This window comes from Colias philodice, chromosome 8 (genome assembly GCF_061535455.1).
Source record: "Colias philodice isolate Cphi_HAF_F1 chromosome 8, ilColPhil1 Martin Lab GWU primary, whole genome shotgun sequence".
Classification (NCBI taxonomy): domain Eukaryota; kingdom Metazoa; phylum Arthropoda; class Insecta; order Lepidoptera; family Pieridae; genus Colias; species Colias philodice.
Genome location: NC_143093.1, coordinates 1901237 through 1924128, shown reverse-complemented (window position 1 = coordinate 1924128; position 22892 = coordinate 1901237). Strand labels below are relative to the sequence as shown.

At 34.8% G+C, this 22892-nt stretch overlaps 2 protein-coding genes and 1 long non-coding RNA gene across 4 annotated transcripts; all 3 read right to left on the bottom strand.

The window, feature by feature from the left end:
- Positions 1 to 3580: 3580 nt before the first annotated feature.
- LOC149486310 (uncharacterized) lies at positions 3581 to 4572 on the bottom strand. Its single transcript, XR_016315922.1, has 2 exons — positions 4436 to 4572; positions 3581 to 3801 (listed from the first exon to the last, which is right to left on the bottom strand). It is a non-coding gene; the product is annotated as an uncharacterized LOC149486310 (long non-coding RNA).
- Positions 4573 to 12750: 8178 nt separating this feature from the next.
- Positions 12751 to 16875, bottom strand: LOC149486309 (uncharacterized). Of its 2 annotated transcripts, none has more exons than XM_089697788.1 (4): positions 15871 to 16875; positions 14610 to 14754; positions 13588 to 13843; positions 12751 to 13191 (listed from the first exon to the last, which is right to left on the bottom strand). In XM_089697788.1, the coding sequence occupies exons 1-4, from the start codon at positions 16001 to 16003 to the stop codon at positions 13093 to 13095; spliced, it is 633 nt and encodes a 210-aa protein (XP_089553914.1). In that variant the 5' UTR covers positions 16004 to 16875; the 3' UTR covers positions 12751 to 13092. The 2 variants fall into 2 exon arrangements, with proteins under 2 accessions (XP_089553914.1, XP_089553915.1); XM_089697789.1 differs by having other exon boundaries at positions 14610 to 14751; positions 15871 to 16731.
- A 2917-nt stretch (positions 16876 to 19792) lies between these two features.
- LOC149486308 (uncharacterized) lies at positions 19793 to 22684 on the bottom strand. The gene is made up of 4 exons (XM_089697734.1): positions 22531 to 22684; positions 22230 to 22331; positions 21533 to 21657; positions 19793 to 21090 (listed from the first exon to the last, which is right to left on the bottom strand). Exons 2-4 carry the CDS (start codon positions 22329 to 22331, stop codon positions 20061 to 20063), a joined length of 1257 nt encoding a protein of 418 aa, XP_089553860.1. The 5' UTR covers positions 22531 to 22684; the 3' UTR covers positions 19793 to 20060.
- Between the last annotated feature and the right edge of the window lie 208 nt (positions 22685 to 22892).

Sequence of the window (22892 nt, the reverse complement as noted above, 5' to 3'; positions counted from 1 at the left end):
CTGGACTGATTTTAATGTTGTTTTTTTTCACCAGGTGAAAGCTACATTTGTTCTGAGTCACCTAGGTTATATATTTAGGTATTATTTTTATTTCGTTTTTATCCTGGGCACAGAATAATAACTAGTAGCTTGTCCTGGGTCGGTCCTTCGTAAGGCTGGTAAAACCGTGGGGCACAGCTAGTTAAGCAATAGGCATCATCACTTCACTACATAGTATAAAACAAAGTCGCTTTCCCTGTCCCTATGTCCCTATTTCCCTATGTCCCTTTGTACGCTTAAATCTTTGAAACTACGCAACGGATTTTGATGCGGTTTTTTTTAATAGATTTTTAGTGATTCAAGAGGAAGGTTTATATGTATAATAACATCCATTAAATAGTGGAGAAGTACTGTTATTTTTGAGGTTTCTAATGTGATGTCGTAAAAAATTACATTTTTTCCGCTTACATTGCAAACGCAGGCTGAACCCTACGAGTTTTATCAAAATAATGTACTAAGTATTATACACATTGAAAAGGTCCACAGAAAAGTCCGCGATGGTATATGTCTATCTCTTATGGATAACCCACAATAACTTTTTTTTGTCATTTACTTTTTACGACAAATAATGGCTAATTTTCGATGCGATTTTAACCAATACAGCATTAATCCTTAACCAATTAAATTGAATACATTGTTCATTTAATATAGATCTATATGGCCCTTTACACCGTATGATTTAAGTGAATATTTTCGAAGATATTACAGATTTAAAAATTGCGGGACGTAGCGTTTGCGGCGGTACCGGCCGGCCGCCCGGCTATCTATTTTATACCCGTGCGAACCCGGAGCGGGCCGCTATGTTTTTTATATGTACAACGTTCACAGTTTTTCTGTAGTGTATTTAGTATCAGCATTGCACCCGTGCGAAGCCGGGGCGGGTCGCTAGTAGACTATAAATCTTTGAGGTCCGTTACGTGTAGTTTAATTCTACGATATATCTGTTTCAAGTCCAAGACATCAACATTCGTTCTGAATCCGTTTCAACTTTCCATAATTATTAAAAATGTTAAGTACCGACAGACAGATTTACATTCCAACTTATATTGTTTGTATAAAAAGGCTATAGGCTATTGACCATTTATGTAATTGAATAACAATACAAAGGTAATCATAAAGATATGCCACGTAAGTAATTTATAAGGGTCAAGTCTCTTGAGCAATTATTTAATTAAGTGTTATTTTCAATTGTTGCAATTAGCTGACAATATATAAATATCAACATTTAACAATTATTGCTGATGAATTGTTTTATCCGACTGTACAAATAAAAGGGTTTGCTTTTCTAAAATGTGTTTTGTTTTTTTTTGCATTAACTATTTATAGTCCATGACTTCAATTAAAAAGTAAAGAAGTCAAGGAATTAGTAATTGTTTACTATTTACTATTTAGCTATCGTCTTTTTTTTCGAATCCATTACAATAGAATTTTTGAGGTAAATTTTTCACGTTTCAAAAACAGCTTTACAAAGTCCTTTATAATCATTCAGATTGTTCTAAAAATGTATGGAGCGTTGTATTATCTGCATTTTGTGTATTGTGCCCATTTTGTATTGTTACGAATACATAGCTAGATTTCTAACGCCAGCATATTATAGAAGTACTAGCGGTCCGCCCCGGCTTCGCCCGTGGTACATATGAAAAATAGATGTTAGCCGATTCTCAGACTTACCCGATATGCACAGAAAATTTCATGAGAATCGGTCCAGCCGTTTTGGAGGAGTATGCAGACTAACATTGTGACACGAGAATTTTATATATAAGATTATTGTAGAGGGATTATTGTGTTTTGTCAATATGTATTGGTAGTAAAAAAAACGTAGGTTAGCCATTTTTTTAAAGATACCTATTAATAAAAAAAACAATAACAACATTTTGTTTATCATATTTTTGACCTTCGCTTTTTAACACGTAACACTAAATAACATATTAAATATAACATACTGTAGGACGTAGGTACTGTTTCATTAGGTTTAGCATTCTTCTCCTCTTACAATTATTGATAAGACTCAACGCTCTGAAATTTGAAACAAAGTTGAACGACTTCAAATAATTCAATAGAAGCTGACACAAACACAAATACATAATATTATTGTTAGCTACTAGCTGCTCGCCCCGGCTCCGTTCGGTTTTTTTTAGTTTTTCAAATATTTAGTTAGCAGTTATTTTTTAATAGCATGTGTGTGTTGAAATAAATGCTTTCTTTTAAATGAGTCGAACCAAAAATATTAAAATCCGGTGGTGTAAGTACCTTGGGTGTAGGTAACTCACACGTTTTTTTTTCGAAGATTATTCACCATTTCGAATTCTGGAGAACAACATTTACATGAACAAAAATAAAATATTTATAATAACTATATATGAATATAAAGTTAGATCTTTGAATGAACTAGGTATTATGAGGTGTTATCTCCATGACCTAAATAATATCCCTTATCAACAAATTATTAGCAGCTAATTACTTTATATATTTTTTTAATTATTAACGATAAAACCTTTCATTAATTTACTAAATGCGTCCGAAAATAAAGCACGGTTGTGTACCTACTCCATGCAAATTGCGAAATGATGCTAAGTCCATAATATACAATACAACCTCGTAGACCAGGTTTTTTTTAGCATTTAACCTACACTGTTATACTTTTTTTATGTTGTTGGGGATGAACATAGACCGTAAATCGTAATATTTATTTCATACCAATAAGATGAGGTGATTGGAGGGTGATTGATCTGTCTTTTATGTAAAAAATTAACGTAATATTCAAACAATATTATAAATTAAGGATACACATAATCATTAGCATGTTTTACATTAATAACTATAATAGCGCAATAATCGTTAATAATAATGAGACGCTATGACATCAATAATAAATAATGAATTGTAAAATAGAGTTGTTGCCGCAACAAAATCGTGCAGAACGGAGCGTTGCGACTGCGTCATCGCGTCGTTACGTCGCGGCGCCGTGCGATTGGCCGCGGATTGACCCCACTGTCCTCTACTACTTGGACTCGCCACGCAACCGCTGAGCAGGACACTCCCTCACTAAAATTAATCTACCAAACGCATTCTGTAATTTTGATTATTAAACTACTTATATACGCACAAGTTTATTGTCTTCTTCTTTCGTCGTCAACATTTCTGGACCTTCGACACCGGATCACATCCTGGATTTTAGAGACGCAATCGGCGAAGAAGTCGCAAAATTACAGTGCAGTTTGGTAAGACGGCCAGCTAATTTATCCAACCCTGTAAAGCTTCATCTGAGTGATACTGTGCTTTGTATATTCCAGAGCTTTCGGTGTTGCTTGCCTCCACACGTGCTTTTACGCTACCGAAGAATCTGCTTCACGTGGCACGTAAGTACTTGTAGCTTTTTACTTCAGTCATTATGTCTCTTTCTGAGCAAAAGGAGCTTAAGGATTTGAGAAAAAAAAGGGGATTAATCAAATGTAGATTAACGAATTTTAAGAAATATGTTTCGTCTTTTGAAAACGTGGATCTTGATACACATCAAAGGGCAGAACTAAAATTACGTATACCAGGTGCACAAAGTTTAATGAACGATTTCAACCAAGTACAAAGTAAAATCGAAGATCTTGTCCCGGAGTCAGAAACGGATAAACTCATAGAATCACGCGTAGAGTTTGAGAGGGAATATTATGTTGTCCTGGCGATGCTGGACTGCATGGTAAACCCAGATAATTCCGAGGATAGATCTAATAAATCCATTGACTGTTCCTTAGCGCACGACCATACGACCTGTAACAATTTTAATAACGATTCAGTAAAATTACCGACTATTTCTGTACCTAGCTTTGACGGTTCACATGAACACTGGGTAGAATTTCGCGACACGTTTTCATCCTTAATTCACAATTCGAAAACAATACCACCGGTTCAAAAATTCCATTATTTAAAGGCGAGTTTAAAAGGCGATGCCAAAATCGTTATAGAAAACGTAGAATTTTCATCCGAAAATTATATGGTTGCATGGGAGCTTTTATTACACCGTTTTAATAACACGCGATTGATAGTGCAAAGTCACATTAAGGCAATATTTTCACTTCAAAACGTCTCAAGAGAATCGGCTATTCAATTACACAATTTAATTGATACAGTTTTAAAAAATTTACGTATTCTCAAAATCTTAGGAGAACCCACGGAATACTGGGACACTTTGATTATTTATATCGTAGTTTCAAAGTTAGATCCTACCACTGAACGCGAGTGGGAACAATTTAAAAACACATTTTATAAATTACATAAGGACAAAATTATTAAACTAAACGATTTATTAGAATTTATTAAAGAAAAAGCCGATTTATTAACTACACTATCCGTAAATCACAGTAAACCTAGTATTTCAAACAACTCAAATAAATTTTCTACTTACCAAAATAAAAATTCATCATCCAAAATTCATTGCAACATAGTTTCGGATAACAAACACTCTAAATCGCAATCCAATAAGTCGCGCAGCCATTACAAGTCATGTTTGCTATGTAACGAAAAGCATCAGCTGTATTCATGCCAGAAGTTTCTCGACTTATCTCCGCAACATAGGGTTAATTTCATAAATGATAAAAACTTATGCATTAATTGTATGCGCCCAGGTCATTTAGTTGGTACTTGTCTTTTTGGTCCGTGTAGAAAGTGTGAACAAAAGCACAATAGTTTACTTTGTGATGCAATTAAATTATCACCAATTAAACAAAATACAGTGACGTTAACTACGTACGAGCACCCCTCGCTTACTAATACGCATCCCGTTTCAGTGGTTTCAGTAGATAACGCACACATGCAACTTCAATGTATTAATCACGCACAAACCGTTATGCATACAAAGGATGACAATTATTCGCAACAGATTGTCATATTGTCTACGGCGATAGTTGAAGTATATAATGAATCGGGTGAGTATTATTGCGCACGCGCAGTTCTAGATAGCGGAAGCGAGCGATCCTTTATAACGCAATCGTTTGCAAATAAATTAAATATACGAATATTACAGTCCACTCAACATATTCACGGTGTAGGTAATTCTATTACGCAATGTTCGCAATCTTGTAACATTGAAATTAAATCGCGCGACGGGAGCTTCACTGCCCGTTTTCAATGTTTGATTTTGCCCCAAATTACATCAAAATTGCCTACAACCACGGTTAATTTAAATCAATTTAATATTCCTCACAATTTATTGTTAGCTGATCCCAATTTTTACGAAAGTCAACCTATTGATTTACTGATCGGTGCTGATTTATTTTGGGAATTAATAACCGAAGGAAAAATGCGCCTGAAAAGTGGTCCTTTCCTTCAAAACACCAAATTAGGTTGGATAGTGTCAGGTGCAATTAAATATTTTCCGTATACTAGTAATAAAAAATTATCACATATTAATTGTAATTATTCGACGTTATCCACGGAAGATGATTCACTCGATAAGTTAGTTAGGAATTTCTGGGAATTAGAAGAATTATCCGCGCCTAGCAATAAATTACAGCAATTATCGAGCGAAGATAATATTGCTTGTGAGGAACATTTTATTCGCACAACACGTCGACTTTCCGATGGTCGTTTCTGTGTTTCAATTCCGTTGAAACAATCACCTGAGTTATTAGGTAATACACGCGCACAAGCTGAACGTCGTTTTTACGCGTTAGAGAAACGTCTTCAGCAAAATACTAATTATAAAAAGATGTATTCTGATTTTATACAGGAGTATATTAATTTAGGTCATATGAGTCTCGTCAATACGTATGGGAATCCGCACTATTTCCTACCGCATCATGGTGTGTTTAGGGAGCACGCCACCACAACTAAATTACGCGTAGTTTTTGATGCGAGTATGAAGTCTAGTTCCGGCGTATCATTAAACGACATACAAATGATTGGACCTGCTATTCAAGGTGACTTGATTTCTATTTTATTACGTTTTCGCGAGAATAGGTATGTTGCATGCGCTGACATTGAAAAATTTTACAGGCAATTGAATATTGCTGAAGATCAGCGTGACCTGCAGCTGATCTTGTGGCGGGATGATCCCTCAGAGCCGCTGAGGGTGTACCGACTCAACACCGTGACGTACGGAACGGCATCCGCACCGTATCTAAGTTGTAGATGTTTAAAGGAATTAGCCAAACACTCGAATATTCCGTATGTAGCCGATACTATTAATAATTGTTTTTACGTTGACGATCTCATAGTTTCATCGAATTCTATATCCGAATTAGAAAATATTTGTAAAGAAACTAGTAGTCTTTTAGAGTCAGCTTGTATTAAATTACGAAAATGGATTTTTAGTCATAATTTAAATTTAATTACGCCTAGCGTTAATGAATCGCAAACACACGATCTATGTTTACTGAATAAAACTTGTAACAATAAAACTTTAGGTATCGGATGGAATAGTCTCGATGATTATATTTATTATTTCACACAAATTATACAAAAGAGTGAAGTAGTGACAAAACGTATTATTTTATCGTGTGCTTCACAAATATACGATCCGCTAGGATTATTGAGTCCGTTTATTACTATCGCAAAGCATTTATTACAAAGATGTTGGTTGTTAAAATTGACGTGGGATGAATCGGTTCCTAACGAAATTTCGCAAATATGGGATAAGTTTATAAATGGATTATCTTTTCTTAGTAGTTTACGAATACCGCGTCACGTTATGTGCATTGATCCAGTGCGAACCGAACTACATATATTTACCGATGCTTCACAGGTCGCGTACGGAGCTTGTGCATACGCTCGTACGATCAATGCAACAGCTGATGTCACAGTGCGCTTGATATGTTCGAAGGGTAAGATCGCGCCGACTAAACCTACAACTATACCTAGATTAGAGTTGTGTGGTGCGTTGTTAGGTGCACGATTATATTATAAGCTTATTGGATCACTACGTTCAAACTTTAATAAAATTGTATTTTGGACAGATTCAACTATCGTTTTAGGTTGGTTAGGTATGCCTATTAATTTATTAAAACCTTATGTTCAAAATAGGACGGCAGAGATTCACGAGCTGACCAAGGAACATCCATGGCGTCACGTCGCAGGCAAGGATAATCCAGCCGATTTAGTCTCACGCGGGCAAAGTCTAGAAGCGCTTAGCTCCTCATCTTTATGGTGGGAGGGTCCGTTATTTTTACATAATGTACATTTTGAATTGCCCGAATTAAAACATTCCAAATTAATTAATTCAGATTTACCGGAAATTAAATCTACGAATATTTGTTGTCACATAAGTAATAATTTAAACGATAATTTAATTATTTTTTCTCGATTTTCACAATATAATAGACTTAAACGCGCAGCTGCTTATGTATTACGTTTTATTAATAACGCGCGAAATAAAACTAATAAGTGGACAGGTTTATTATCAGTCGAGGAATTAAATCGTGCTGAATTAACGTTAGCAAAGTTAGTCAACAGGAATCGTTTCCCGATATTTACTATGCGCTTAAAAATAATAAAAATATAACGAATATATCAGGCTACAATCAAATTTCTAAATTAAATGTATTCTTTGACGCAAATAATAATTTAATTCGTGTAGGTGGGCGTATTCAAAATTCGCCAAATTTTAGTTTTAATAAAAAATTTCCTATTTTAATCGCAGCTAATCATCATTTTTCACTTTTGCTTTTTCGGTTCGAGCATGAACGTTTACTCCACGCCGGGCCACAGCTTCTACTGTTTACGCTCAGAGAGATGTGGTGGCCGGTCGGCGGCAGAAACCTCGCTAGGAAGGTGGTACATTCGTGCATGCGCTGCGCACGACTGCAACCGACTACGGTCGCGCCTATAATGGGGAATCTACCGCAGGAGCGTCTGGACCCAGGGTTATCCGTTTATACGTTGTGGTGTCGACTACGCTGGCCCAGTGTTCACGTTGAATCGTAAAGGCAGAGGTGCTAAATTACAAAAATCGTACATATGCTTATTTATATGTTTTGTTACACGCGCGGTTCACTTGGAACTTGTTAGCGATCTATCGTCGGAATCATATCTATTAGCTTTGAAACGTTTTATATCGCGGCGAGGTAAACCCGTGACTATCTTTTCTGACAATGGGAAGAATTTTGTCGGTCTAATGAATGAGTTCAAAAAATTTTTAGCTACCTGTTCTGATGAAATTAAAGCATATGCAACTTCGCAAAATATTAATTTTAAAATGATACCTTTTTACGCTAGTCATTTCGGGGGATTGTGGGAAGCTGGAGTAAAAAGCTGCAAGCACCATCTCAAACGTGTAGTAGGTAACGCACATTTAACGTTCGAGGAGTTTAGCACAGTATTGACCCAGGTTGAAGCTGTCCTGAACTCCCGTCCTTTGTCCCATCTTTCCACAGATCCCAATGATTTCCTTCCACTTAGCCCTGCACATTTCCTGGTTGGTCGTCCGCTGACTGCACCTGTAACGGCTGAGCTGCTATACGACGTGCCTGAGCTTCGTCTCCCGAGGTTCCAGAGGGTGGAACAAATACGCCAGCACTTTTGGAATCGTTGGTCCAAAGAGTATGTCTCCGAGATGCAAACGCGAACCAGATGGCACCAGCACAAGGGGGATCTCAAGGAGAACACGCTCGTTCTCATTAAGGACGACCGATTGCCGCCGTTGAAGTGGAGCTTGGGGCGCATCCACGCGACATATCCGGGGAAGGATGGAGTAGCACGAGTGGCCGACATTCGTACTACAGACGGCATCGTGCGTCGGGCGTTCACTAAAATTTGTCCGCTTCCTTCACCAGATAGCTGATTCTTCGCTTCGTGGTCGACAGTTCGTTGGAACCAGCACGTTCCAAGGCCGGGAGCATGTTGCCGCAACAAAATCGTGCAGAACGGAGCGTTGCGACTGCGTCATCGCGTCGTTACGTCGCGGCGCCGTGCGATTGGCCGCGGATTGACCCCACTGTCCTCTACTACTTGGACTCGCCACGCAACCGCTGAGCAGGACACTCCCTCACTAAAATTAATCTACCAAACGCATTCTGTAATTTTGATTATTAAACTACTTATATACGCACAAGTTTATTTTCATCTTCTTTCGCCACCTAAAATCTAGAACCAGTCGTCAACAAGAGTTTAAAGTAATTTCCATTATGACAAAATGATATGCGTAATGTATATTATCATGGGCGTAGCCACCCTGGCTCTGACCTGGAAGGTACCTAACCAAATTTAAAAAACAAAATTGTCTAGGTACTAACTATATATTATATACTTAATATTTGTAAGAAATTCACACTCGAAAGTCGTCAGTCGACATAAAAAAATGCGATCAAAACAAAAAGCTGGTACGATTTATCTTATGCGTACACAAGCGCAATCTTTTTCTCCGATTTCTCGGAAACTATCTACTTTAGGGCAAAAAATTATTAGGACTTTTTTGTAGAGAATTCAATTTCGCATCTTTTTCACCTTGTAAACTTTTTTGTAAAACTTACCGTTTACGATTTATGGCCTATTTAATGAACCGGTTTATCGGTTTTGGCTAATAACTCTTAAAATATTTGAATTAATCAATAAAATGCATCTATTCATTTTTTAAGAGCACTTTATTTTGTACTCTCTACAGCATTTGTTTGATTTTTTTTTCTAATGCCCGTACTTTTTGAGTTATAGAATGTTTAATGTTGGACTACTGGGCGTTTAATCGAAAATTTCAAGGTATGCATAGTATATTATAATGGTACAAATTTAACAAACTAAAAAAAAAGAATTTGTGCTGTAGTGCTTAAAACTTTATAGTAGTTTATTTCAGCCGCCCGCGGCATTTCTACATTAAACGTTCTGTACGTACTAAAAAAATATGGGCAATGGAAAACATTCAGTTTTACGAAAAAGTTTACAAGGTAGAAAATATGCGAAATTTTATTCTCTACAAAAAAGGTCACATTAATAACTTTTGCCCCAAAGTGGATAGTTTTTGAGATATTGGCCAAAAACTTTTTAAACTATATTTCATGGTAAAAAATAAATTAATAAATCAAATTATTGTATTTATAGAAAGCTAAACTGTATAATAAAGTAGCCCCAAACATATGTTTAGGGTTCTGAAGTCTGAACTACCAAAAGGGAAAAAGCGGAACCCTTATAGGATCACTTTGTTGTCCGTCTGCCTGTCAACACCTTTTTTATCAGGAACGCGTGGATGTATTGCTTAAAACATTATCGAATACTCAAATCTAAGGTCCCTTGAAGCAAAAAAAAAATGAAAAATCCAACTACTAGGCAAAGCAATCAAAAAGCCGCTTTTGCTAAAAAATTTCAAGAATCGAAAGGGTCCCAAGGAACAAAACCTACAGGGTACTTCCCGTGAAACCAGAATCTGTATTACTATTAAGTAACTTCTTATAGCGCAGATAAAGAAAAAAATTGCGAAAAGCATAAATTTAAAGTACTCAACAACAAAAAAAAAACATGTTTGTATAGAACCCTCAGTGCGTGAGTTCGATTCGCACTTGGCCGGTTTTTTGGTTGTGTCTTAATTAACTACTTACATCCATGTAGTATATATACTACATGGATGTAAGTAGATCTAGAAGATACAACTGTTAACTTATTTCTTGATACAAGGCCGGGTGTTGTCCCTACAACACCCGGCCAGACCCTTCTGACCATTTTGTATGAAATAAAAACCGCGAGTTGAACTTGCGCACCGATGGTTGCGTATGAGCCTGTTCTTACCAAATTTCAAGATTCTGTGTTCACGGAAAGTACCCTGTAGGTTATGATTCCCTTGCGAAAGTCGCAATTTGCGAAAATTTACAGCATAAACGGCTGTAGGTATCTTTTGATTGCGTTGGTTTATAAGTTTGATTTTTTCACAGCTTCAAGGCACAGTAGACATTAGTATTTAATATTAATTTCAGCTTCATATCTCTACGCGTTCCTGAGAAAAAAGGTCTTTAAAGATAAACAGACAGACAGACGGACAACAAAGTGATAAGGGTTCCGTTTTTTTCCTTTTGAGGTTTGGAACCCTAAAATTTAACCGGGATAAGACCTCGGGCACTGTTTCTAGTTACATATTATTTTATATGATTGCCCCACCCTAAGCCCATGGCTAGCTACGCCCATGTATATTATTGCTAGTTGATAGTTGACACTGCAAATTTACGAAACCTCCGCGTACAGTTAACTTTGAATATCCAAGGGAGAGAAAGTATTGACCTAGGGCCTTGGCCTCTAACCTTCAAGAGAAACGTGAAAAAAGCATTATGTCATTATCGTTATGCAACAGATAATGTAGAGCTTTTTTAATCTGTGAAATTTTGACGTTCCATAAAAAAGCGGGAGGTTTGAAATTTCACTCTGATGGAATGAAAACTATTTTTTTTGTGTGATTTCATATACAGGTTTTTAGTGTATGTACCTTTTCCTTTTTTTTGTCATACTCACTTCACAACAGCTGTAGGTACATATTGTTATATTATCCCTCATACAACAAAATTAGTTTTATTTACGGATAAAAATACAATTTCCAGCTAAGAGGTTTATCGGCACTTAAATAATAGGGTAAATCGTTATACTATACTAGCGGTCCGCCCCGGCTTCGCCCGTGGTACCTACATGTTTAAACTATCCTATCTCTCAAGTTGGATCGAACTGCACATGGTGTGTGAATTTTATTATAATCGGTTAAGTGGTTTAGGAGTCCATTGAGGACAAACATTGTGACACGAGATTTATATATATTAAGATAATATAAGCTATAATATATTATCTACTTTATTTTTCCTCAAAAGTCTTCATAACACACGAATTAGCAACTTATGATAGTTATGTGTTATAATTAGACATCGGATTATATGCACTAACAAAATGCCAAAATATGCATGCAAATATGCACTAAAAAAGGCCGAAATATGCACTAAAAACGACTGATATGCCTAAAATATGCACAATACAAAATCAAAAAACCTTTATTATTTTATATATTTAAATCAAAGATTGTACAAATACAGTGAAATTTTCATGAAATTTAGTATAGTTTTTGTGCCAATATACAATTAGGCATTTTTACCTAATTTTCGAGCGAAAATTTGTGACGTTTGTCACCCGCGAGCCTAGTGTTGCCACCTTAGACCTTTCCGGGCTAAATCTAGCCCTTTTTTGGAATTCAACCCATGTTTTAAGTTTTAGGGTAATCTAGCCCTATTTTGAATAGCTCAAAATTTACTTAAAATGGAGCCCATTTTGTAATTTTTCGCCATTTTACCATGCCAAAATAGGGTTTGTTTACTCGCTGAGCGTTCTGATTGGCTAATAAAGGTTAGTCGACCAATCAAAACTCCCGTTACTTAACGAAATATGCACTATTGGGGAAAAAGGCTAAAATATGCACTAACGCCGTAATTAGCGAGTTTTATGCATTTGCATATGCAAATATGCAAATGCATATAATCCGATGTCTAGTTATAATATAATGCTATAACGTTTGCAGAGAATGTGAGGAATTAAATCTATAAATAGGCGTTTTTATAGGCTTTGAAAATGTTCTAAGTGGCCTAAAAATGTCCTAGTATGTAATAAGTACTAACTTGTAATCAAGCCCATATATTATAGTAGGTAGTTTTATGTTTTTGTATCAGAATATCACTAATAAAGAGAGTTATGGGTGTTCTTGTGGCCTCATACTGTAATAAGTATACTGTATAACATTATTATCTGTGGAATTGGGATAAAAAAACACAAATCAAACGGTACTCTATTATAAATTATATTTACTGAAATAAAACAGCGATAATGAACGTATTACATGTATCTTTATCATCGAGCGTGATTTTTAAACATTAACCTCACAAATACGGATAATAGATATTACCTATTTAAAATACGTGCGTGCAATATTTCGTGGAATTGAAAATGACGTCACAAAATTGTCAAATTCGCGCCAAAAATAATGCCATCAATAAAGGGCTGTACACATTGACGATATAATTTATTAATTAAGTAAATTTAAAATTAAAAGATATTATTGTATTGTACTTTTTAATTCCACGTTAATTAAAATGGTGTAAATTAATAATTCTAAAATGTTTATTCTGCAGATCCGTCTACGTTTTCATAATCGCAATCACTAGCAGGAGTGACGTAAGGTAGTTCCATTTGTGTACCAAATTCGGCTTCGTAAAGTACCTGTAAACAATCATTAATTAAGAAACTTTAAATATATTTTTTAATAAAGGTATAAATATATTTTTCGGTTTGATTCTAATTATTGTTGTAATATAAAGAAACTCATACATTATTCCATATTAAAAATTCTTTCATCTCATATATAGCCTTTATATTTTATTAGTTTTTATCCCGGGTCACCTCTGACGAAGTTCGGATGAAGAAATAGTAAATATTTGTGATCAAAGAAAAATTTAATTAAAACTTTTATTTAATTGTGGTAATGGTCGAACACTTTACAGTGAGCGTAATCACGGGAAGAATGAATGAACTGAACATAAAGGATATATCACGTTTAAAATCCTTTCTAAATGTTACTCGCGTAAAATCAAACCTAAAAAATGTAATTTATTCTACCTGTTGTATCTTAAGTCTAGCTACGGCATTTTGCTTGGAGTTCAGTCTTTTCAATGTGGAAGCACAGCTGAGGAGGAACAGCTCATCAGGGTCGGTTCGTTGGAACTCTTCATCCGTGGAGTTGAGACGGGGTTTCTTTGGCTGAAAGTCGTCGTCGTCGTCTAGCCGAGGGTCGGAGAAAAGATCTGGTAGAGACTGGCCCGGACGGTGACGTATTTCGTCTTCTGTTTCTGAGTCGGATGTCTCTCGTTTTGGACTGTGAACAAGATTTGTACGTGTTTATTTATGAATGAAACTTAATAAAGAGGGAAGGTATCGAAAGTGATTGATAAACTCGAGTTTCCATCTCGGTATCAGAAATAGCTTATCGAGTATCCTGTATTATGATATTTGGATTGTTTAATAAATATATAAAAAAAATTACGTACATTGTTCATGAATTAAATTATTAAAAAAAAAAACTAAACCGCTTTTACTTTGTCAGAAATAGACGAAAATTTAAATCTGACCATCTGGAAGGCACTAACTTTTACTGACGATAGTTGAACGAGACAACGTCCGATTGTGCTTCTTTGTCGCTCGTTCCGCGCTCTCGCTCGCACTTCAAGCCTTACATGGAACGCCTCAGATGAGTCAGAGCGAGGTAACGCCGCATGAGTCATGTTTTTTCGTGCGTGAAGCCGGCTGTATCGAATTATATACTATACTGACGTTAGTAATTGAACGTGACAACGTCCGATTGTGCTTCTTTGTCGTTCGTTCTGCGCTCTCGCTCGCACTTCAAGCCTTACACGGAACGCCTCAGAGCGAGGTAACGCCGCATGAGTCATGTTTTTTCGTGCGTTCAGGCGGCCCCATCGAATTATAACTTTATAAGACATTGTCACGTCAAAAATAAATAATCATGAAATTCGATTCACGGAGTCAAGATATTTAGGATAACAAACTCAAAAAAAAAAATCTAATTTTTAAAATACATAAAAGAAAAATTAATTATACAATAATAAAATTTTGATACATACGGCGTATCCGACTTCGGCTCCACGTGCGGCAGGAGGAATCTCATCGCGTTATGGTAAGGCCATCGGGTGCGTCCACCATGAGTCCGCTGCAACTTTATGAATGAATCCCGCAAAGAGCGCCAACGTTTCTTACATTCCGCTTCTACTAAGGCAATAACACACTTATTATTTTCCATAGTTAAGTTTAGTGTACGCAGTACCATACTAAATTTGTTTACCTACGTTAATAATGTGTTTGAATGGTTAAAATAAAATGCGCCTTGTCAGTTGCCTTAATAAATGAAGTGAGAGTGAAGTTCAGGGTAAGCAGAGTATGTGGAATATTATAAAGTATTATTTGATAATACAAAAATGTGTAAGTGTACTAGTGTACACACGTAAGAAGTGAAACTTCTTTATGACCTTATTTTTCAAAAAATAATTTACTATATGCAACTTTACAGAAGTACGTCGAATCAAAGATGGCGCGTAACGGAAAAATGTCATGCGTAACGAAAAAATGTTACACTAAATTTTTTGCCAACCCCGATAAAGAAGTTTCACTTCAATAATATGTAGTAAGACTGTAATACATTGCTAGTAGATTAAGGTGACAAAACCGATACATTTGTCCAAGTGTTATTAGTGTCAGATTTTAAACAAATGTATGAAAATATGATGCGGTACAAGGACTAATCCTCAGGCCTTAAAGTCTTATTGTGGTTTGGAACAGAATATACTATGACTCACTTATTTGTTTATAGTGAAATAATTTATCAACTAAGAAAACACATTATTAATAATATAAAGGTGTGTACCTAACCTAACCAATTAATTTGCAAGGATCTATATTGCTTTTAAGTTTTAATTTACTGAAAAAATACTGTAAAAGGCCGAAGGCGTATTCAACAGGAAAAATCCGCGAAAATAGTTATTTATAAATTAATAACATCCAATTGGATTTGGCCTTGGCGGCTTTATACACTCAATCTACTCTCAACCCAATTGAAGCCTTATAGAAGCGGCGACGACCAATTAATTTAATAAATAATCGGTTTAAGTATCTGTATCGCTATAATTTTTATGTTGAAAAATAAGCGTAGTTCAAAAGTTACATTTACTCTAAAATATGTAAAGAAGCTTCTGAAAAAATTAACTAGTTAAGTGTAAGTACATAATTTTTTTAGATCGAGAAAAATAGTTTTATTAATATGTACCGCTTTTTAACAATTCGACTACTACTTTCAATCTTGAGTGATTTAAAATATAATATGTGAATTACCTGAAACATGCAAGGCTTCTTGCACCTCCTTCCAGGCGTCATCCCTCAGCTTCGTTTTATTAAAACCACTTACAGACTTATCATATAAAATTGGTCGTTTCTCAACTTCTTTGATTAAATCAATTTCGTTCATTGTGTTCGCGGCTTTACTTTGTCGCTTCAATCGCCGATAACGCGGGAAACTTTTTCAACAAAAAATAAGTACACAACTATTCAATAAATTGATTTTTCAATGCTTTTAAACAACTATTTGATAATTATTATAAAATAAAATATCTTCCTATATCACAATGAAATATTGGCACAAATCAAACCGGTTTCGTTTCCGAACTGACAGGAAGACGTCATGTAAACAATTGGCGCGAAAATGATTTTTTTAATTTTATTGTGAAAAACTAGTGTTGGGAACAAACGGATTAGTAATAGTACGTGTAGCAGGGGTGTCCAAGGCGGGGTAGATAAGCATACTGAGGGCGAGGGGTGCGGCAATGCCGCGCGGGGCGCACGGTACGCGCGCGCCGCACGTATCGAGCGGCGCGGCTGACGCGACGCAGCTACCGGCGCGGTAAACCGACGTAATTGATATAGATAATAGCTTACTGTAATAACTTTTAATTAGACTGATCGTTTTGTAAGTTTAAACTTTAGGCCTTATTTAATTTTCCACACTTTATGTAATTTGATTGATTGTTTGTAATAGGATAGGTACGTACCTAACTGCTGGACCGAAATATAGGCTATTAAGTATTTAAATTTATTTTTATATAGGGTCTACCCGGGAGCCCGGGATACAGCCCACTTTATAACAATAAAGCTTAAAAATATGAAATAGCTTTATAAGTATAACAAATTCAACAACAATTACGAAGCTATTTAGGAAATTGAAGTGAAACCACAGAATACTTAATAGTAGCTAACGCTAGTGAAACTTCTATAGGCGCGTTGAGAGTAAAATTTCAAGGTCGCGTCATGGCAATACCGTCACGTCATGGAGTAAGGCGACAATTTTGGTATCGTTGAATCTTGCCAAAGAAGTTAGAATCGAGTCGACATGCCACACACCCCCTATTTTGTCGATTGAATCGAAACATCGAACAGAAAAAGAGCGTGTGGCATGTCGACTCGATTATGCTCGATTCTAGTACTCGCGCTCGGTTCATACTTCATGCGCCAGGTGAACAAGAGGGTGTCCATAAATTACGTGAGGTGTTTATTTTTTAAGTTTTGAAATATACTTACACAGGAAATATATCTTGTGTAATTTATTTAACAAATTTCCGATGCGATTTTCGGAAATATGACAATTTTCTAGGAATTGTAAACAATGACGGATTTAATTCATTTCCTGTAAATCCATACTAATATTATAAATGCGAAAGTAACTCTGTCTGTCTGTCTGTCTGTTACTCAATCACGCCTTAACTACTGAACCAATTTGCATGAAATTTGGTATAGAGATATTTTGATACCCGAGAAAGGACATAGGATAGGTTTTATCCCGGAAATCCTACGGGAACGGGTTTTTCCTTGAAAACGCGGGCGAAGCCGCGGGCGGATAGCTAGTTTACTATATTTAACTTTTCTAAGATTAGTGGGGAACTATTAATATTAAGTAGGGATGTAACGATACATGATTTTGCCGATACGATACCGATACCGATATTTGTAATAAAATATCGGCGACACCGATACCGATATCGATGGCTTGGTAGAAAAATAAATAGTGAATTATGCATAAAAATTACCAACATTTAACAGAGACTCAACTGTAAATCGTATTCTTTTAAATAACAATGCCGAATCAAAAAAAAAAGAAATCCATTTATTTTAGTATTATTATTTTACAAAGTCAGTTAAACTTTAAGTTATACACATACAATCAGTACGGTCTAATAAATTTTACTATTGGTAGAGTTTTTTCAGAAAACAAAGTGCGCACGCGCGGGCGGCCTCCCGCATCGTTCATTGGGCGCAGTTTTTTGAATTGTTTGATATCGGTATCGGTTGTTTTATAATCGGCGATACCGATATATCGGCTTGCCGATTAATCGGCCGATATATCGGTATCGGTATCGTTACATCCCTAATATTAAGTATTTATAAATTTAATTCTCATAAGAAAGTATGAATTACTGAATTACGATTATACAAATAAAATAAGCTTTTTATATAAAAATCATTTAATTAATTTAAAAAGACAACAATCAGCCTTTATTCGTGCTAGTTAAACATTATCAGCCGTACAAATAAACGAGTTATAACATTTTATGAAAAGAATAAACTAAGAATAAGGAAAAACCATACAAATAAACACGTAATAAATCAAACCTAGTATAACTTCGTAATAAGTATTCATACTAATGCTATTTCGTCCTTATTCCGGCTACCACCCTAGTATAAGTCTGACATAACTGAGTTATAACGTATTTTTTAGTACATTGTGCTGTGTTTTACAAGTTTTAGAACCTATTTTCAATCTAAATTTGAGATAATAGCAATGAGATTAATACGAGAAGTAGAAAAAGTTGAGCAAATTAATAATTTCATATCGTACCTATTGAAATGGAAAATTTAGTATGAAATGTCAAAATATACGAAACTATGAAAAACCCTTTTGATATTAATTATAATGATTTATTTATTTACAACATGCGCCAAACCATACATACATAAAACACTTATTTCTAAACTTATCACAATAATATAAACTTTCGTTGAAAATATAAATCTTCTAAGCTTGGAGTTGTATGTTTTGAGTACCAGTTATTTGGCAACTCTCTATCTCAAGGTGGGTTATCTTCTGTTCTCCGGATATTGGATAGGGTTCTCTTTCATTTGTTTGCATATTTAATGCTATATTTAAATTAATTCAAATAAATATTTAAAAAATAAATAAACAGAACATCGTATGATGAAACTTCACAACAAATTCGACGAAGTCAAACGAGCGTCAAAATGACAGCACCAAGGTTTAACCGTAGACAATTTCAATGTTTTTCATAATTTTGTGAATGAATTGCTACGTTGCCGCTCCGCGCCTATTGCATAGCGTGAGCATAGTTATAACGTGACCAAGCCAACTATAGTGCCACAAACTTATCTGACCCGGTGACAGTGTCACTGATGTCGCTTTCTTTTATATAAACAAAATATTCCGTATGAAAAGTCTGTGAAAATGTGACATTTCAAAATGGCGGCACGTAGTTCCAGTTTTTGCCACCGGGTCAGATAAGTTTGTGGCACTGTAGACCCTTTTCAACTGTGACGTCACCCGGCCATGTCTCGGGTACAGATAGCAAAAAAAAAATATTAATAATATCACTGTTCGCTCTCCGCTATGAATAGTCTTATTTTTCCCCATTTCGAGGGCTGTCTATGAATAACAACACAGTAAAAACTTAAACAAATAACAACGAAAAACTTAACAGTCAACAACAAGCTTTAACGATTAATAATAAAAAGTACAGAAATAACTAGCGATGCGAAACGTACGAATGCGTCGATGCTGCGAACCGTACTAAGGCGAACGCGGTACCTGAGGCGGTAAGCGGGCGGGGAGGCCGCATTCCACCCGAGCGTCTAGTTGGCTTGGTCGAATAGTACATCGACGTTATTACAAATTTATTTGTAAGAAATTATGACATCCTTATTCTTAATTTATTCTTATCATATCTATGCATTGCATAAGGTTTGAATAAGCAAGTTTTTATTTGTACGGCTGTTTAAGTTTACAAATCTACATCACAAAATGGAGGTAAATAGGAGCGATATTGAATTATTAATACAAAATCTGATTATTTATCCAAGACAAAACAGCACTTTTTAAAATAATTTGATATACAATTTAAAATTTAAATTTCAACTATCTATGAACTAATTAATATTTTTGATTTCGCATGTTTAAAGTTTTCTTCATATTAATTGATCTCATATAATATGTATAATTAAATGGCGTCGAAGTTTTTTTCATTTAATCATAAAATAACAGAATATTGTGTTGAACAAAATGCCTAAAAGTCCAATTATAAAATTACGAGAAAAATTAAAAATTATGTATCTTCGATTTATATCAATATCAATCATTTGTTCTTAAATTAATCCAATAAGAATGTGTTATAAATGAATTTCCACATCATTGTTCACAATATCCAAAACTACTCACAATAATCAATTGTATTTTACTACCTATATCAGTCCTTTTCTACTTTACATTTTATTTTCTTTTTCTTATGTTTATTTCTCTTCTTCTCCTTTGGTTTCCTTTCACAAAATTTAATATGTATAACAAGATAGGATTTATGAGCAAACTTCTTGCCGCACTTATTACATTCAAAATTCTTGCTACCAGTGTGGAGTGCAATGCAATGTTTTGCGAGGTCGCTTTTTGTGAAGAACAGTTTGTTGCAAATATCACATTTAAATTCCCTTGCATTATGGCGGCGTCTATGGCTGATAAGTCCACTTTTATCAGTAAACTTCTTAGGACACAAGTCACAGTTATATCTGTAGTCTTTTGTGTGTGTTCTTGTGTGTCTGAGTAAAGCTGACGGATCAGCAAACGGTTTTGAACAGAATTTGCAAGAGTAGGGTCGCTCGCCGGTGTGTATTCGTTCATGCAATTGCTTACTATATACATCCTTAGACAATTTTCCACAATAACTACATGTAGATCTCTTGTGCTTTAACATGTGATTATCATAATTCTCTTTTATTTTAAAACGCCGAATATTACATAGGTTGCACTCATAATATTGTGCCTTTTGCGAGATTGCTTTCTTTTCTTTTCTTTCTTTTAATTTAACCTTTGGTGTCTTAGGTTTTTTCTTCTTCGTCGCTTTTCGAGGCTTTTTGCCGTAATCATAATCATCATTCATATGAACAGACTTTTCACTACCTTTATCGTCAAAGATATCTTCGTCTTTGTAGATAACTTTGCTTTCGGATTTGGGGATTTCAGTCTTGATTTCAACATTTTTGGTTCCATTGTTTTCACCATGCACTAAACTTTTGTGTTTATCATAATCAAATTCCAAATAATAACCAATACCGCAAAAACAAATATATGGATAAGGTTCGTGGACTTGAGAGTGCATCTTCAGGGTATTTTCTTCGACAAACTTTCGTCCACAATCTGCACATTCATATTTTCTTTCTATATCACCATTTTTAATATATTTTGTATAATGTTTGTTGTTACTGTCTATCTTTGAATGTTTTAGCCTGTGAATAAAAATATTACAAATTAGGTTTTTATCAACAAAAAACGTAACCTCTAATTTAAAAACAATATTGTGTAGATTTAATTTTATTTATTTATTCATCTTCATAGGTAGATTGTGGAACTAATCATATTAATCATTACATATATTAAGAAACTAGTAGTGCATCCTCCCTGTCTTCATCTGTATTACATAAATAAATTAATATAATATATCTAACTATCTGTGCCCCGCGGTTTTACCCGAGTGCTCTGTTCCTGTTGGTCTAAGCGTGATGATATATGTATAGCTTATAGTCTTCCTCGAAAAATGGGCAATCTAACACCGAAATCATTTTTCAATTTCATTATGAGATACATATTATAAATTAATAAAATGCAAAATTTAAATAGACTCACTGTCAACGCTTTTTTATATAGTTAAATAACTGTATAAACACTTACCGAACATTTTGCATTATATGATATATTTTGTGTAACTTATAATCATCTCCATTGATAAATCCAGCATTACATGATTTACATCCATAAATTCTCTGTTTTGTTAACTTAACGTATGCATTTCTAGCCTATAATGTATAAACAATAGGAGATAAAGTGATGGTATGGAGAGAAAAGTCTGATTTTCACATGTTTTAGAATACACAGTTACAAATAAAGCTGCTTTAAATAAAATAAAAATAAAAAAAGCCTTTTATTTCCACACAACCTTGGACAGTTTTACAATTTGTGTTAGGTAGTGAATGTGAAATTTAAATTAGACAGTTTTAGAGCTAGCGCGCACGAGCAACTTTGTCTCCGCAACTATTTTGTCTCTCCCATCAATTTGTATGGGGAGTTGCGTCGCTACGTGCGCGCACTTTCATACTAGCCCATAGGTGGGAGAGACAAAATAGTTGCGGAGACAAAGTTGCTCATGCGCGCTAGCTCTTACAATTTGTGTTAGTAAATATGTAATTAAGCTCTCAAAATAATAAAAGTCATTTAGTTAAGTGATTGAGTGACTTTTATGGTGACGCTTTTCGTTGGAATTTCACTTATCTCAACTTTTTAAACATTTACATAAATTTTAAAAATAAAATTGTTCATTTTCTTTTTTCATTTTCTCAATGTAAAAAGTTAGGTAAAAAGTTCAACTTACGTGTAGCAATATATGATCTCTATATTCCGATCCATTTCTATAATTAATTTTACATATAGTGCAGTGAAATAATCTTTCAAGACACACCTTCAACTCAATCATCTAAAAAATAAAAATAATTACATATTAGACTATCAGAAACATAAAAAATGCGATATGTAAAATGATATGGAATATAAATAAAAATTACTAGCAGGTCAAGCATTTTGCATTGACAAAATTCTTGGAATAGCAATAACAGCAAAGTTAAAAGTAAGCAATGGTAAACGGTAAGTTCATAAATTAAACTTATTTTACTAACCTTATCCTTTTCTTAATTACTTTAACTTTTAGTATACATAATTTTTAAATAATGAATGTTATATATAACATATATTTTAAGTATGTATTATAATATTTTAACAAATAAAGTACATATTTCAAATGTTTATATTCGGCAGCCGGTTTTGATGACTCAAACCTACTCAAACCGTAGCCGCCAGCCGCGCCGGTAGCCCGTTTATATTATACTCTATAGTCTATAGAACCATAGACTCAAACTCAATCTCAATGCGAGTTGCGACTGTCAACGGTCAAGTGTCAACCGTTAAATTATAAACAGACGTTCGAACTGGTGCGACCGGACCACCGTACTCGTGCGGTGCGATCGACTCGCCACACGAC